Raw genomic sequence first — 17,220 nt, forward strand, 5'->3', positions numbered from 1 at the left:
AAGTTACCCTTTTGTAAGAGACATTTACATTTACGAGAGATATCTCCATTTGCAAGGGCATCTCCTTCTCTGTACCAGGAGGAGGGGGGTGACTAAATCTCTAAAAACTCATCAGTGGAGAGGGCAGTGATTTAAAACTGCGTAACAATCATGTGGTACTGTGCTTTGCCTGATAACCTCCCATAACTGCCCCCACCTCCATCTTCTTTTGTCTGGAGATGGTGGTGGAAGAGGCCATTTCAGGGAGGTTTATTCAGTTTTCCTGGGTAACTCACATGTATATAGGAGGAATACTTGTTATTAAACGTGTTTGTTTTTCTTCCGTTAATCTTTTTATTGTGGGGTCTCAGCCAAGAACCCAGAAGGGCAGAGGAAAATTATTTTTTCTCATCTACATCTGCACGGCTCCACGTGGAGGCCAGCTGGGCCCTCCTCCAGGTTCCTCAGAGCTGGGGGACTGCCTCCTACTCACAACCTTTGTTTCCCCTCAAATCAGCCTCAGACTGTTCTGTTGGTCCCCTCCCTTTTAGTTTTTTTCTTGACAGCTTATTATCTCTTACATTGGCCATTTTATATCTGAAAGTTTTTTTTTTGCGGTACGCGGGCCTCTCACTGTTGTGGCCTCTCCCGTTGCGGAGCACAGGCTCTGGACGCGCAGGCTCAGCGGCCATGGCTCACGGGCCCAGCCGCTCCGCGGCATGTGGGATCTTCCCGGACCGGGGCACGAACCCATGTCCCCTGCATCGGCAGGCGGACTCTCAACCACTGCGCCACCAGGGAAGCCCTATCGGAAGTTTTTTTTTTCTAGATATTTCCTCTCTCTCTCTCTCTCTCTCATGGTTTAAAACAACAATTTTTAAATTTCTTACTATTCTCTGGATTGCCTAGCTGGTTCTTCTGCTTCACGTGGTGTTGGCTGAGGTGTCAAGAATGATGGAATATCCAGAATGGCTTCACTCTCGTGGCTGGCAGCTGGTGCTGGCTGTCGGCTGGAAGCTCAGCTTGGCTGTCAGCCAGTGGACTTGCTCTTCTCCCATGTGGGCCTTTCCACACAGAGCAGATATTTTCTGCTTTCACAAACTTTAACACACATTTCTTCACTTTATTTCTAATAGTTCATATATTTGGACCCACAAAATGGTAGCTGCCCCAGTGGTCCAGCCCACATCACGAATCTAAGCCTAAGTCAGCCTGCACTTATGGGAAACACCTGTCCAGGAACCTAACATCCACTCATCACAATCCTCCAACTCAGCTTTCCCTAGCTCACCTTACCCTAGAAACTAGAACTTATAGGGAAATCCCCACCTCTTAGCCGATCACGCCCTGTTTCTAAGTTGCCTCTTCTAAAACTCTATAAAACTCACTCTTGTCCAAAATCCCTCAGGAAGAGTGCTGCACTGCTTGTGAGGCACTGTACTCCCCCAATGCAGAAGTTGTTTTCCCTTGAATAAAGGAAATACTTCACAACCCTAGACCTGAGACCTCAGATCCCTTTCCAACATTTCCATTCAAGATGCGTGTCCAGGAAGACATCCAAAGCAACACTCTCCCTCCACATATTTCTCATTTCATTAAAAAGGTGAGCTCTATGGGGGCGGGGATCATGTCTGTCTTATTTGCTAGACTGACCTAACAGAGGTTCCTAATAAATATTCATTGAATGAATTAAACAACTTTAAATGTTTGCAAGTCTCCTATAAATAGATTCAAAGTATGTCTTCAGGGCAGTTCTTCCACTGAGATGGGCTCCTGCATAGGCCTAAGGCCTGGGTTTCTCCCTTGCAGCACAAAAGTGTAAATGAAGCTGGGGCAGTGGTCAATCACACTTCTGAGTTTTCACTTGGCTTCTACCTGGTCTTCTACCTGGCTTCTCTGTCCTTGTGTTCTTTGACTCCCAAGTCCTGTGAATCCACACCTGACCCCCTGGGTGTTGGGAATCCGTGGTCAGGCCTGATGCCACTGCCCACGGAAATAATTCATGAAGGGTCGGTTTCAGGAGAACAGAGAGCACATCTGACGAAAATCACAGCTCAGCACAGTGCCGGGCACGTCGTTGATGAGTCAGTAAATAAATCCATTTCTGACTGCTGTCTTCTGCTTCTGCGGGGAATATCAGCTGGCTGATCCGAAGTTCTTGCCCTCTTGGCAACCAAACCCTTGGTATATTCCTCATCTCCAAACCCTGGAATGGGAGCTGTCATTCAAATGTGTGAAACCGCATTTACATGTCAACAGAGATGCTTCTAAGCCCTTGCTTTGAGTTGGCTGATACATTCCCAATCACATTTCCAGGAGGGATTCTGGATTTGAAGAGATTTCTCAGCAGTGGGTAGGATGAAGAACTCTCTCTCTCTCTTTTTTTTTTTGGCCTCACCACACTGCTTGTGGGATTTTAGTTCCCCAACCAGGAATTGAACCCCGGACCTCAGCAGTGACAGCACAGAGTCCTAACCACTGGACCACCAGGAAATTCCCAGATTGGGAACTCTTAAGTCTGTAGGAGCCTAAGGGATACTTTATTCTGGAAGGAAGTCAGTGTCCTTCATTCTTCCTTGATGTTTTTGATTAAGTCAGTGAATTCTTTTGACCATTTTCTTTGGAGCACACGGCTGCTTAGTTGACATTCTCATGGGTAAATTTCCTTGGTGTGTCTGGCAACGTAGGCAGTGAGTGGGATTTCTCCACCTGCTGGGCAAACATAAGGATGCAGAACACTGAAGAGGAGCAGAACTATGGATCCCCCCAGGAGACCCCACCATCCCAGACACTCTTCATTGCCAAGGGTACCCAACCTAAACCTCTCGCTATGCTTTCTCCCACTGTTTAATCATTTTGACCTTAGAAAAACTACGCCTCAAGCCTAACCCACATTTATCTTGTTGAATGCTTAATGAACTCAACTTACCTTCTAATGATCTATCCAAACCAACCTTTCCTATTACTAGGCAAAGTGCATTACCCATCCTCATTTTTCTGATGTGGTTGGGAGAGGAGACAGGAAGGCATTCCTGGCTTCTGCCAAGTATGATCTGTGAAGGAATAAGCTTTAAAAGCTTACTACGTTAGTAGCTTGACTGGGGAGAAGTTGCAAATCGCATGTAACATAGCTAGACCATGGAAAAGAAGAGGAACACTCTCCTGCCTCCAGTTTACTAGTGGCTCAGAAACAAGCCGGAGTTGTCTCCCCAGCCATCCCTTTCTCCCAGGCACAGCCTAAGCCATGGAACTTTTCCCAGGCCCTCAGTCAGGATCCTGCTGATTTTCCCTATTGATCCTGCCTGGAACCTCTCTCCTACTCTATTTGTTCCACATTGCCCCCATTTTCACTCCTAAAACACAATTCTCTTCTATTCCCCACATACTTGTGTAACCTTAAGCAAAGGGAATGGGTATCCTGGTGTGCCTTTTAGTACCAGGGAAAATGAGATCTCTGGGGCCCAAGAAATTCTAGCTAAACTTGAAACAGGAAGAAGGATGGGACAGCTAAGATAAAACTCAGCTCTAAAGCTTCTTACCTTTGGGGGTTATTTGCACAGTGGAATAAAGTGTATTTACTGCATTTTCCTCTGGTACAGTGCTCTGTTAAAAAACAAAAAACAAACAAAAGAAATCATTGCCAACCCCCTGGGTCACATAGACAAGGCCAAAGAGACATCCAGAATCCAGAGAAGGGAAAACAGAGGTGGGAGGAGACGATGAGAGAGAAGAGAGGGTTCTGGAGCCTGAATGGGGGAGTGGGAAGTGCTCTTGTCAGTGACTGCTATTGTAATTATTAATGACTTTTTCAAGAAGCAATTGCGGGCTTCCCTCGTAGCACAGTGGTTAAGAATCCACCTGCCAATGCAGGGGACGCGGGTTCGAGCCCTGGAGGAAAGATCCCACATGCCATGGAGCAACTAAGCCCATGCACCACAACTACTGAGCCTGTGCTCTAGATCCTGCAAGCTGCAACTACTGAAGCCCATGTGCCTAGAACCCGTGCTCCGCAACAAGTGACGCCACTGCAATGAGAAGACTGAACCGCAACGAAGAGTAGCCCCTGCTCAACACAACTAGAGAAAGCCCGTGCACAGCAACAAGGACCCAATGCAGCCAAAAATAAATAAAATTTTAAAAAGAAGAAATTGCATTAGTTTAAAACTGTATCTTGTTTAAACTGTATGAGCTATGAGCCTCCTAAGGTTATTAAAGGATAATTTGAAATCATATTGTCAATGTTGGAAATAAACTTTTTCATCAGTCAAAAGAACTTATGGGGCAAATCAGAAATGATGACTAAAGGGACAAAACAAAACAAAACAATGACAGCAATAACAAAAGCTCCTTCCAGGCTGGAGAAAAATATCCTGGGTCAGTGAAGTTTATTCCTGAACATCTAGGACAGTCTTGTGGTCTCCAGGGAATGTGTCTTGAGCAGGGGAAGAGGGAGGATGGTGATAAAGTGATCGAATTTGACAGAAGCCGGGCTGAGTGAAGCACAAAGAGGTCACCCCTGTGAGGAAGGAAGGAGCTCTCAGGACACCAACAACTTCGAAGAGGAAACATAATACCTCCTCTTGGAAAAGTTGTGGATAAGTGTAAGAAGATGCATCCTGATCAGGAGGCACTGAAGGCTGGAGTAAAACTAAGAGTTTTGAAGCTCCAAAGTGCTTTTATTTCTTCATTAAGTGGGCCAATGTGGAAAGGGCACTATGAAACCTAAGGAGCAAACCTAGCCTCAGCTGCAATGATTTTTGCCAGTGGACCTTTTGAAGCTGTCTACCTAGTTCTTGTCTACAAATTGTCTCTTGTTATTTGCATTTCTTTAAACCTTAGTCTTAGGATTTTCTTTTCAAAGAGTGTTCTTTGAATTAACCTTGTGTTTGTTCACTGCAGCTTGGCGACCCACACTTGGGAAGCCTTGAGTGAGGGCCCAGAGCCACCATGGACCCTCTGAGCCCCCTCCTGATGCTTCCTTGAGTTGCCTCAGAGGAAATGGCATCTCTAAAGCCAGTTTTCTGATACCATAACTCAAACATCATATCAAAGTCACATTTCTCTACCCGCCATCCTATGCAAAAGGAATTGGGTCTGTTGAGTGGCCATTTTGAACAGTGGAGGGGAAGGAGTGATTCCGTAGATCACAGTGTGAGCGTTACTGGCTAGGTCAGAGCCAGATGCTCCAGGGGCCACCAGTTCCTGCACAAGAGAGAATCCATGAAGACTTGGGGGAGGCACAGGTACATTGGGTTTAAAGGGTTATACATTTTCATTTCCCATGTTGCCCAAATCCATGGAAAAATCTCAAGTAAAGCAAGGAGGGCCTCAGAGAGGAGAATCAGCCCCCAGGAAAGACGGGAAAGAACTCACATTTAAGTAAGAGATTGTGTCATACTCCGAGGCCTCTCCAAAAGTGGGGGAGTAGTTAAGAGTTTCTGGATGAAGGTTCAGTCCCTTCTTCTCTTCAATGGACTCTGAAACCAAGTTGGGAGAGAATCAGAGCTGGCTCCTCTTTCCCCTGGCCACCCACATTGGCCCACCATCTGGATGACCCACTTAGGGTGACCAACCATCCTGATTTCCCTGTAACTGAAGGGTTTTCCAGGACATGAGACTTTCAGTGCTAAACCCAGGAACCCCAAGATGAACTGGTCACCCTCATCACTTCACTTCCCAATTTCTGGACAAAGGCAGCCAAAAGAGGAAGCAGAGGAGATCAGAAATGCTTTTACAGTGTTTACAGGAGGGAGAGAATATCTCAAAGTTTGCAGTTCGTACCCAACCAACGCTTAGGTCCCTCCCCAATACCCTGAGTGGACAGTATCAGTGGGAACCTGAGAAGACAAATCAGCAGGGTTTAGGGACACAGAGCATGGGGTACAGCCTGGAGAAAGACAGAGAAAGGCTTCTCCAGGAGTAATGTATCTAGACTGAGGTGGGGAGTAGAGAGAAGTCTCTGGAGTTGATCCAATGGAGAGAACTGGGATGGATTGGGGGCTCTGACAGGGATGGGCTGAACGGACGGTGCTGGTTTGTGGACCTCAGAGTTGAAGGCCATGGCCTCCCAGTCAGGGGAGCAGAGTCAACAGTGTGTGACCTGTGTCAGCAGGAGGGATACACTAGTAAGTCCCTCTGAGGGGAAGGAGAAGGGCAGGCACTGGAGAAGGAATTAGGAGAACCTTTGTCTTAGGAGAGAAGTTAAGGGCTCAGGTATTCTCTCCACTCCAGAATTAAGGAGTACAGATGGCTGGTGCTGTCCTTTAGGACAGAGATGATGGCTTCTTCATTTCTGCATCCTTAGTGCCTAACACCAAGCTTGGCACACAGTCCAACATACTGTTGAATGAGTGAAGGAGAAAATGCATGATTGAGGGTGAAGACAAAAATAGTTCATGCTCTACCTTTTCTTCTTTCTCTTCGTATGATCAAAATAATTAGCACCAGTGCAATGAAACAGAGCAGGGTGAGTGACAACAGGAGTTTGAGGATCACAGTGGTAGCCAGGCCACCAGCAGCACCTTTAAAGAGAGAATGGGTGTAGGCACAGGGCAGGGAGAAGAGTCAGCTAGGGAAAATGACCCAACTTTTGGAGCAATTGCAACCTTCCTCCCAGTCTGATGACTTCCCCAGGGCTTCCAGTTTTCACAAAGGGCTTGTTCCCAAGGGGGGCCAGGAGCTGAAGAAGATATAGGTCCTAAGACCAGGGGCTCCTGGAGAAAGAGGAGAGACAGTCACCTTCACAGAGCTTCCAGGCAAAGATGGGGTTTGAGGAGTTGCTGCTGATGGGGTTTCTGGCCATGCAGATGAAGGTCATATCACTTTTCTCCTGCCTCCAGGATATGGGGAGGGTGGAGCCACTATGGGACTCATTGGTCACCTGTCCCAGGGACTTCCAGCTGTAAGTTACATCCTCTCCTCCCTGTTCCATGGAACATGTCAGATTGGTTACACATGTGCCATTCTTATTGTTCTGCAGACCTATGATGACTTTGGGCTTTGACAGGTGCTCTGTAAAAGAGAAATAGACAACCAAGTGTGGAAATTATGCCCATAGCCCTCATTTTTTCTGCATTATTCTTGTAAACCTTGGACCTGAATCTCCCTTGTGTGCTACAGAGTGGAGAGGAAGCAGCAATTCAGAGCAGAATTCTCATTCTTATTTGGGGAAGAGAACAATCTAGGTCAGATTGCCCACAGCCATAAAACAACAACAGTAGTAATAGAAATAATTACAATGCAACAAGAATGAGCTGCCATTTACTAAGCACAGGCATATGGTAAGCACTGTGTTAAAAGCATTTTAGATGTTCATTAGTTTTATCTTTTTTGGAGGCTCCCTATTCCCCTGTCCTCAGGCTTCCTTGAAGAGACTCACTTTACTCTCTAGGAGAGAACAAAGGTATTGGAGCAACACTTCTGGTTCCCCTCTCTACCTTGTGCTCACTCTTTCAGAGGATGAGCAATTGTTTCATTGCTGAGATGGTGAGTCTGACATCCCTCATCTACATTTCTCTATTTACATGTTTGGGCTGTTATGATTGCTGTTTAAATGTGGTTTACCCTCCCCCCTCCCCCCACCCCTGCTAGTTTGCCTGCAGAATGCAGGTCTTCCATTCTTCTCAACTATATCTATATGGAGGACACACCTGGATCAAGGTGCATGGTCTACCTCCTACATGCAAACCTGCAGGCCTATCTCCTGGTGTCCCTGATATTGCAGCTCAGTGAGAAAGGCAGCTATTCTTTTAGCTGGTTGAATAATTGTTTCATAAGTTCATTTTCCCTGAATAGGCACCAAAGTCTAGACTTGGGGGAAAGTATTTTTATTATCCAGCTTTACCAGAAAAAATAAAACTGATATTTTTATCTTCCTTTCTGATTCTTCTGTCTATTTCTCATTTGGTTAGAATCTTCATGGGAAGAGGTGTGATTGATAGTTATACCTGATAATCTTTCTAAGATAGGTATCACTTTACTCCCCATTACAGATATGGAAACTAAGTTTCAAAGAGATCAAGTAACTTGTCTAAGGCCATGTAACTAGTAAGTAGAGAAGCCAACATTTGACCTGCGTGATTGTCACTTCTCATAAAGCCTATCTGCTGCACCACAATCCTTCTTACTGAATATCTAAGAGGGGACTTCAAGGGTTGGCTATATCTACTTCATCCATGCATGAGTTCCCTCTTCCACTTTATTGCCAAGGGTTTATCCAGCCTTTGTCTGAACAGCTCCAATATCAGGGAGTTCACCATTTTAAGAAGGCAGTCATCCACCTTTGGAACTGGTTCTGCTCACCATAGACACGCAGCTCATACTCCTGGGTTAGGGGATCCTGGAGGGTTGAGCTGTGTATCTCCACACGGTAGACACCTGAGTCATTCTTCTTCAGTTTGCTGAGCTTCAGGGAGTAGCCTTCATGTGGGAAATTCACCCTTTCCTTGTTACGATGTTGGGTCACTATGATAAGGGCTTTTTTGTCTGCCAACTTTGGCTGTATGGTGACAAGAGTGGTTGTGTTGAAGACCCAGATAATGCTGTCAATTGGATCTGCTGAGAGATTCAGTGGGAAATTCACAGACCCACCAAGGGCACCAACTAGCTTTTTCAGTACTCCACAGGCTGCTGGTCCTGTAAAAACAGAGAACCATAAAATAAACCTGAGTTCCTGACCTTGCCACCAATTACTCACTCCCTTTGGGTCCTGGAAAGGTCCCAAGAAACCCTCTCAGTCTAACCCAACCAGTCCTGGGAAACCCTTTGGAACCTCACTCACACAAAGGCACTGAGGTCAGAACTCTCTGTCTGAAAGGGGTGACTACAGGCAAACCCACCCCATTCCCAGAGATCTCTGGCTGAAAAGACCAAGCTCTGAGGTAGACCATGAGGTTGGCTGCATCCTTGACAAGTTCCTGTGGGGTGACAAGTGGGGAGGTTACTGTCCAAGCTCCATTTAGGACTCTCAGATTGCTCCTGGGAGAGCTGATTTTGTTGCAGATGAAGAAGGTAACAGTCTATCTGACCTGGGGCAGAGATTCTTAAGCACAAACCAGGGCATCGAGAGGCAAGCTGTAAGTCTTTAAAGATAGTGATAGCTTAGAAGTTTGAGGATGATTTATCTTTTTATTTTATGGTGGATGGGAGTGAATTAAAGCTCATCCCCAAATGAGGTTCTCATTCACTTGAATTCCAATATCCTTCCTTGAGTGGAAAGGAAAAGGGTGAGTGACTGGGAGCTCTGGAATATGCCCAGGCTACCTTGTGATGTTTAACCTGAACTATCAGGAATTGTAGTAGGGCTTTACTGCTCCCTGCCTCCCAAATTTCTGTTTCAGTGCAATCTTAATTCACCTCAGAGACCGTGACTTGCAAACAACCATCACTGATTTTGTGGCTCCAGGTGAAAAACAGTTAGGAATGGCTGCTGAAAAAGCTTCCAGAAGTGGTCAACTGAGCAGCAACCTAATAAATAGCCCATGGGCCAAACCTGGCCTGCCCCCTGTTTTTGAAAATAAAGTTTTATTGGAACACAGCCATGTTCTTTCCTTTGCACATTGTCTGTGGTTGCTTTTCCACTACAGAGGCTGAGTTGGATAGTTGTGACAGAGCTCATACTGCCTGCAAAGCTTAAAATTTTACTATTTGGCCCTTTACAGCAAAAGTTTGTTAACTGGATTTGATTAAAAAAACAAAAACAAACCTGAGATTCAAAAAAAGTAAGTAAGTTTTCCAAGGGCACAAAGCTAGCAGGTGATAATTTGAGGATTTAACCCAATGTCACTCCAGCCCTGGAGTCTGGACTCTTTCCACTATGGCTCAGTTTGAAGGTCCCTTGGCATTTGTACCAGCTCCAGCCCTTTCCATTAGTCCCCTTCTTCAGTTCCCTCAAGGGCTCAGGTGTCAATTCTGAAGCCCTGGGGTCTCATGGAATCCTGATTTACCATTCAAGTCCTTTGGTGACCTTCCTTCAAGTACAAGCTGCTCTACCAGTGCCCCCAGAGTAAGGGAATCTGGTGCTACCAAATGTTGACCTAGCCCCTTGATAACAGGTCTTGGATCTTGACCAAATTTTTTGCTAAATTTATCTCTAAAAGTACTTGTTTCTCTTCCTGAGTAAATGCCTTTTAGGAGCTGATTCCTGTTTTCAAACAGTTTTCCCCTATAATTTATATATATGCATATATACTTTGGATCACTCAAGCCTTTATCAAATCATCCTGTTAAGTAAGCTGATTTTCCAAAAAGCTACCCTCCCTGCTACTCTAATACTAAGGGAGGATGGTTTTTCATTACTTTCTCTTTGATCATCTCATGGGGTGTCAAAATATTTCCACTAAATGTTAGAGACAAAACCAGTTTTATTTGAATTTTTGATTTATCAATTAATGTATTCATTCTCTTACTTCAACCATGAGATGGAAGGGGTGAATATTTTGCAGTCAAATAAAGATTGGATATCACTTGCACCCAAGTAGGTTCAATTATTGGATTAAGGCACCTTTGAGTATTTTAATTTTCATGTGAGGTTTGGGGGACATGTATATGTCAAGGAGGTGACAAAATTGTAAAGATGTGGTTTTAGTGTTTTAGCATGTGTGCATGCACTTAAGCCATGAATAATTAATTGTTCTTTTTACATCTTTATATACATGGTGCTATCTTCCTAGGGTACATTTTAAGAAATGTTAATTGTGTGGAGATATAAGAAAATATCCCCAAATTCATTGTTCCTTGTTAGAATGAAATTGGAGGACAATACAGTGCAAATTGCCAATATGAACCTAGGTGGAAGATATTGGTCTATCTTTATTGTATCTTCAGGGTGAGGAGAAGAGTCGTAAAAGAAGAAAGTAGTTCCATGCCATTCCCTAAACGTGAGCTCAGACGTTAGGGGCCTGGGTTGGTTAAGTCCTAGCCAGTTTTGTTTCCTCTTCCCAGTTGACTGTGAAAGGGGGTCCAGAAACAAGACACTTCTCTTCTCAGCTTCTAAGACTGAACTGAAGCTCCCCTTTCTCTGATGGCTTCTCCACCTGTGATGTGTGACCCTATAGGGTTTTACCATGTCTAGGTAAGTCATGCTCTGCTCATTCAGTCATTCCTTCCTTTAACTAAAATTTGTTTAGTTCCATACTTGTGCCTGGCACTGTTTAGGAGCTGAGGGTATAAATGGGGAGCAAGATAGTCATGATCCTTGCACTCATGGAATTGGGAGAGAGTCATTAAATGAGTAACAACATGTGCTGTGAAAGGGGAAATGACAGTACTTAGGGAACACATGATGGGGGTGGGGGATGTAACATGACCTGTGTGATCAGAAGGCCCTAGAGAATGAGTAGCTACTAACACCTATCTACAAGGCCAGGGAGGATTGGGCCCCATGAGACTCATCTACCCTCCCACCTGGATCAATGTGGTGACTGTTGTAACTTGCCTCCTCTGCATTCGTTTCAGTCCTTCCTCATTTTGTAGCAGCCATATGGTTTGGGTAACTCAACTCAAGTGGTAGCTTTCCTCTGCACAGTAATTAGTTCAGGGGTATCACATGTCCCAGGTTGATTGTATCTGATTGTATCTGAGATACAATCTGAGATTGTATCAGGGCTTTTGTTCCTAGGCCAGCAATAGTTGATGCTGTGGGAAGATATGAAGCCTTGGACTGCCACCCACTTACTACCACCAGACAAGCAGCCAGGGCTCCTTCCTCAGCTTATCCCCAGTTTACCTCCTAACTCACGCTTTTATTGGTGCTTTATCCTTTTCTCTGTCCATCTAAGTCTTATTTAAGACCCATAAATCCTAGTTCAAAGCCCTTCCCTGAGGAAGTCTTCAACTCTTTCTCACACCTACCCCCTGAAATTCCACCATGAATGTCACTTCATTTTCCACTTGAAATTCCCCATGAGGAGCTATTCCCATGGGTGGTGACTGGACATACCATTTTGCTGTGAGTTAGCGGATCACTGATCTACAGGCTTTAGGTTCCAGATCACCTGGTGATGGGGTCTGGAGTCTCATCCAGGGACATGTGGGGATGGTCTCTTCTCCCAGACAACATGCAACAGTGTAAAAAAGTTAGAGGTCTGGCCTAAATGGGGGTCAGGAGACCTGGGTTCCATTCTGGTTCCACTGTAATAATAACTCCAGCAATGAATACTTGGTTTAATGGGTATTCCCGTTCTTGATCCTCAAGTCAACTCTACGTGATAAAGGTTAAGCTGCACTTTATAGATGAAGACATTGGGGGTCCAAGATGCTGAGTGACTTTCCCAAGGCCCCAAACTGGAAAGTGGCAGAAGTGACATGAGAAGCTAGTTTGTTCCCCCATCTCCTCTAGAGGCCTGCATTCTTTCCACTGCTACCTCCCACTACCATTTTGAATTTCAGCTTATTCCCAGTTTACATCCTAAACGTAAATTTGAATTTCAGTGTTCTTACCTCTCATAGGAGAAAAAGAATAATCTTTATTCACCAAGATTTAGGGAAGGATGAAGGGTGAATACAGATGTGAAAACACTTTGAGAAGTACAGAGCAGTCTGAGACATGGTGGGAGGCAAGAGGAAACGACAGGCAGGAGTGTTATGAGACAGGCTTTGAGAAACCTTCCCACTTTTTGGTCTCATTTCTGCAAGAATGGCTAAAAGTGAGATTTCCCAAAACTTCTTTGGATGGCTTCTCAGTAAGGTAAGCTTCTTAGAAGGTGGTCTGGACACTAACGCCTATACATCAGTCACTGGCTAATTCACAGCAAAAGAGTAAGTCCAATCACCACGCAGGGAGATAATTCCTACAGCAAGCATCCCCACCAACCTACTTTTGGAGGTTGAGGAAGCTGGGGCAGGAGACCCTCTGCTTTCTGCCCTGGCCAAGTCTCAGGTATTTTTGGCACCAGAAGATTCAGCCCTAAGATGCTCTTCATAACAAGAACGGACAACAGCTCCTCCCTTTTGCCACCTGCCTTTCCTTTTTGCTGTCACCTCCTCCCCTTAACCTGTTCCCCCAAGGCTCATGTGTTGAGTGGAGGGAAGGAGCCAAATTAGGAGGAAGGGGCACCATCAGTACAGCCAGAATCAAGGAATGGTGACCTAGGAGGAAGACCTCGGCATAGCGGAGTGTGTAAAGCCCACCTCCTGCTTGCCAGCCCTGTCCCCGAGCACCCCTTCCAGTACTGGGTGCCTCTATCAGAATGCACCACAGTGTCATGCCACCCTCACCATGGAAACCAAGGATCAGAGCATCTCAAAGCTAGGAGGAATTTTAGGGACTACTTAGTCCAATCCCATTTTATAGATGAAGAGTCTGGTGCTCTGAAGGTTATAGTGATGTGTGCCAAGTGAGTGGAAGGCCAGGATTAGTAACAAGGGCTCCTAAGGCAGGGTTTCCCAAGCTGTGCCCCTGCTACCTTTGAGGTCTGTGGCAGTGCCTCAGTGTATTTCTTGGGAGCTTAGATGGAGGTCAAGGGGGTAGGGGATGGGGTGGAAGCTATGGAACTACCCCCCTCCATCAGGGAGGCTTCAATTCTATGCATCAGAGTTGTTTGTTTCTGTGTAAGTTTTCTTTTTATAAAAGGAAACCACTGCTTAAAAAAGAAAAAAACGACTTTGGAAACTACTGTTCTTTACCCAAATTCCCCTTAATTAATGTACTTGGAAAGGGCATTTACAATCAGTACCATGTAAGATGTACATGGAACAGAGGCTGACAAGCCTCCCAATTCACCAGCCACCTTTGCCAACACTCCAGTTCTAACCTGCAACATTCATATTCAAGTTCCCTACTGTTCTGCCCCTCACTCATCTCCGAAACGTTCCTCTTGTTTGTCTCTTCTGGTCTTTTTCAACACCTCCCCAATACCTCCTCACCCACTTTTTCTGATTTCCTTTTATAAACTGTCTCCTCAACCCTACTGTATCCTATAATCATCATAAAATTGTGTCCATTTTCCAGATGAGAATACTGAGGCTGCAAGAGTTATTCCTTGGTCCCTCTGAATTTGGCCAGGGTGAATTTTGTTTGGTGCATTCACATCCTGGAAATGGAGTTCCCTACTCTTCTTGGGCATTTCCACTGCCTACCTTGGCCTCATGTACCTGGAGAGGGAAGGAATCTCTGGGGAAGATTCATCTCAAATACACATTCATTGAGCACTTTTTCTGAGGGTACAATATTAGGCCATTAGTTTGGTGTGATGAAATGAGCACTAGGTTTGGAAACTCAGTTTCTGTTCTACCTCCTAATAGCTGTGTAATCGTGTCTAAGACACTTGACCTCTCAGAGCCTAAGTTTTGGGGATAATAATATCTATCTTGTAGATTTGTGAGGAGATTGTATGAAAAATGCCTTGGATGTAATAGGAGCTTAATAAATGGTGATTATTATTATATTGTTTTGCATTTGATATCTTATTTAAAACATGACAATAATTTGCAAGTTAAGTTTCATTTTCTCTTACATACTTGTAAAGACCGAGGTTCAGAGGCTAAGAAACTTATCCACAATAATATAGCTACTAAGTCAAGCCCAGGAGTTCTTCTCCAGGGCCAGCACTGCTTTCACCGTCCTGCCCACTGGAGGCTCTATGACAATCTCAGATTATTCTTTCAATCATGGAAGTTATAGCACGCAGGCTGCCACAGCCTCCTGGAGCAGGGTGCACACTTGCAACTTGCACCCTGCTGCCCCAGATCATGTTTCAGGTGGGCACCTGGGTTTTGAAAAGTCCTGCCATGTCCTTCCCCATTTCACCATCCCCAAGTTCCCCTTCTGATCACCATTTCCGTTCAAGGAGTGATTTTTAAAGTAAGGGTCAGTTCCAGTTCCAGGACCAGGTGCTTCCTAAAAATGCAAACTTTTAACGAACTCACAGAGGGTGAGAGTCTGTTGATGCTGAACAGTTCAAGACACCAGGTGGCCGGGAAGAGAGGATAGCGAGGCCTGACTTATTACGTGGGCTTGGGCAGTTCTCTTCTGGCAGGCCTGGGGCACACATAAATGAACCAGCCACACCAAATCCTCAGAGGGAGACCTCATGGTGGTTCTCCATGAGTCTGATGACCAGAGAGATATTCCTAACTTATGGGGTTCCTGGTCCTTCCTGAGAGCCCTGAAGATAGTAACATCTTGAAAGACTAGAATACCTGTGACAGGCATAGAAAAGTCCTCAGTCCTTCATGGCATTAAATATAAAGTTCCTACCTATGAGTTGGTTTTCTAAGTAGAGACTGATTGGGTTACTTGGGTTAAGAGAGAAAATTCAAATGTTCTCTGCCATCAGTATGATTGTTAAATGCATAATAATTTAAAATATTTTTCTAAATAATACATATTTATATTTACATAAATATAAAACATAGAAGTATATGTATAAATGTTATAAATGTATTTGAATTAAAATATTTTAAATATATATTTCTAAGTAAATAAATATACACCTGTACCATCTCATTTTGTTCTTAAAATTACCCTCAAAATGAAGGAAGGCTGAGGTCTGAGGAAGATGACATTCTTCATCTATTTCATGGCAGAATCCAGATAAGGACACAGGTTTTCCTGATACCCAACACCACTTCTTTCAGCCCTTTGTTCCCTGGGACAGTCAGAAGGGCAGTCAACTCCCAAAGTCATTCCTTCTCCTCTCCCTCCAGTCTCTTCCTACCCTCTGTGAGTCAGAGACCACAGGATGTAAAAGCTTTTGCACAGCAAAGGAAACCATAAACAAGATCAAAATACAACCCTCAGAATGGGAGAAAATCTTTGCAAATGAAGGAACTGACAAAGGATTAATCTCCAAAATTTACAAGCAGCTCATGCAGCTCAATAACAAAAAAACAAACAACCCAATCCAAAAATGGGCAGAAGACCTAAATAGACATTTCTCCAAAGCAGATATACAGATTGCCAACAAACACATGAAACAATGCTCAACATCATTAATCATTAGAGAAATGCAAATCAAAATTACAGTGAATTATCATCTCACACCAGTCAGAATGGCCATCATCAAAAAATCTAGAAACAATAAATGCTGGAGAGGGTGTGGAGAAAAGGGAATACTCTTGCACTGCTGGTGGGAATGTGAATTGGTTCAGCCACTATGGAGAACAGTATGGAGGTTCCTTAAAAAACTACAAATAGAACTACCATATGACCCAGCAATCCCATTACTGGGCATATACCCTGAGAAAACCAAAATTCAAAAAGAGTCATGTACCAAAATGTTCATTGCAGCTCTATTTACAATAGCCAGGACATGGAAGCAACCTAAGTGTCCATCATCAGATGAATGGATAAAGAAGATGTGGCACATATATACAATGGAATATTACTCAGCCATAAAAAGAAACAAAATAGAGTTATTTGTAGTGAGGTGGATGGACCTAGAGTCTGTCATACAGAGTGAAGTAAGTCAGAAAGAGAAAAACAAATACCATATGCTAACACATATATATGGAATCTAAGAAGAAAAAAAAGTGTCATGAAGAACCTAGGGGTAAGACAGGAATAAAGACACAGACCTACTAGAGAATGGACTTGAGGATATGGGGAGGGGGAAGGGTAAGCTGTGACAAAGTGAGAGAGTGGCATGGACATATATACACTACCAAATATAAAATAGATAGCTAGTGGGAAGCAGCCGCATAGCACAGGGAGATCATCTCAGCGCTTTGTGACCACCTAGAAGGGTGGGATAGGAAGGGTGGGAGCGAGGGAGACGCAAGAGGGAAGAGATATGGGAACATATGTATATGTATAACTGATTCACTTTGTTAATAAAGTAGAAACTAACACACCATTGTAAAGCAATTATACGCCAATAAGGATGTTTTTTTTTTTTTTTTTTTAAAAAAGCAATATTAGATGAGGGAGCAGAGCCTCCTAAGTTGAGCCAGAGGCCCAGAGTGGAGCCAGAAGCCTGGAGCTACAAGCAGGATGGGGTAGGCAGTCCAGAAAACAGGAAGATCTTGCTGGACTCACCTGTGAGCTGGCAGAGGAGAAAGATGAAGGTGAAGCATGCTGTGGAAGAAAGCATATTGCTCTTTGGATGTCAGTCACTAAAATGAACCCACTTCCCTCTTGTAGTCACCCGGTGTAGTCACCCCGGCTGGGATTTTAAGTAGGTGGGGTCATGAGATTGAGAATGAGTCATCTCAATTTTCTCCATATGGCCAGCATTTTCTGTTACACATGTGCCCTTTCAGAGATTCATAATAGAGAACCTGGAAGGAAATAGAAGGTTATAC

The 17,220-nt window shown here is 44.4% G+C and overlaps 1 protein-coding gene across 2 annotated transcripts; it reads right to left on the reverse strand.

The window, feature by feature from the left end:
* Positions 1-3,323: 3,323 nt before the first annotated feature.
* On the reverse strand, positions 3,324-17,053 carry SLAMF7 (SLAM family member 7). 2 transcript variants are annotated; one of them, XM_012538497.3, is made up of 6 exons: positions 16,955-17,053; positions 8,281-8,613; positions 6,718-6,990; positions 6,384-6,500; positions 5,353-5,456; positions 3,330-3,582 (listed from the first exon to the last, which is right to left on the reverse strand). In XM_012538497.3, the coding sequence occupies exons 1-6, from the start codon at positions 17,007-17,009 to the stop codon at positions 3,505-3,507; spliced, it is 960 nt and encodes a 319-aa protein (XP_012393951.2). In that variant the 5' UTR covers positions 17,010-17,053; the 3' UTR covers positions 3,330-3,504. The 2 variants fall into 2 exon arrangements, with proteins under 2 accessions (XP_049550972.1, XP_012393951.2); XM_049695015.1 differs by lacking the exon at positions 6,384-6,500 and having other exon boundaries at positions 3,324-3,582.
* Positions 17,054-17,220: the final 167 nt, after the last annotated feature.

This window comes from Orcinus orca, chromosome 1, assembly GCF_937001465.1.
Source record: "Orcinus orca chromosome 1, mOrcOrc1.1, whole genome shotgun sequence".
NCBI classification, from domain to species: Eukaryota; Metazoa; Chordata; class Mammalia; order Artiodactyla; family Delphinidae; genus Orcinus; species Orcinus orca.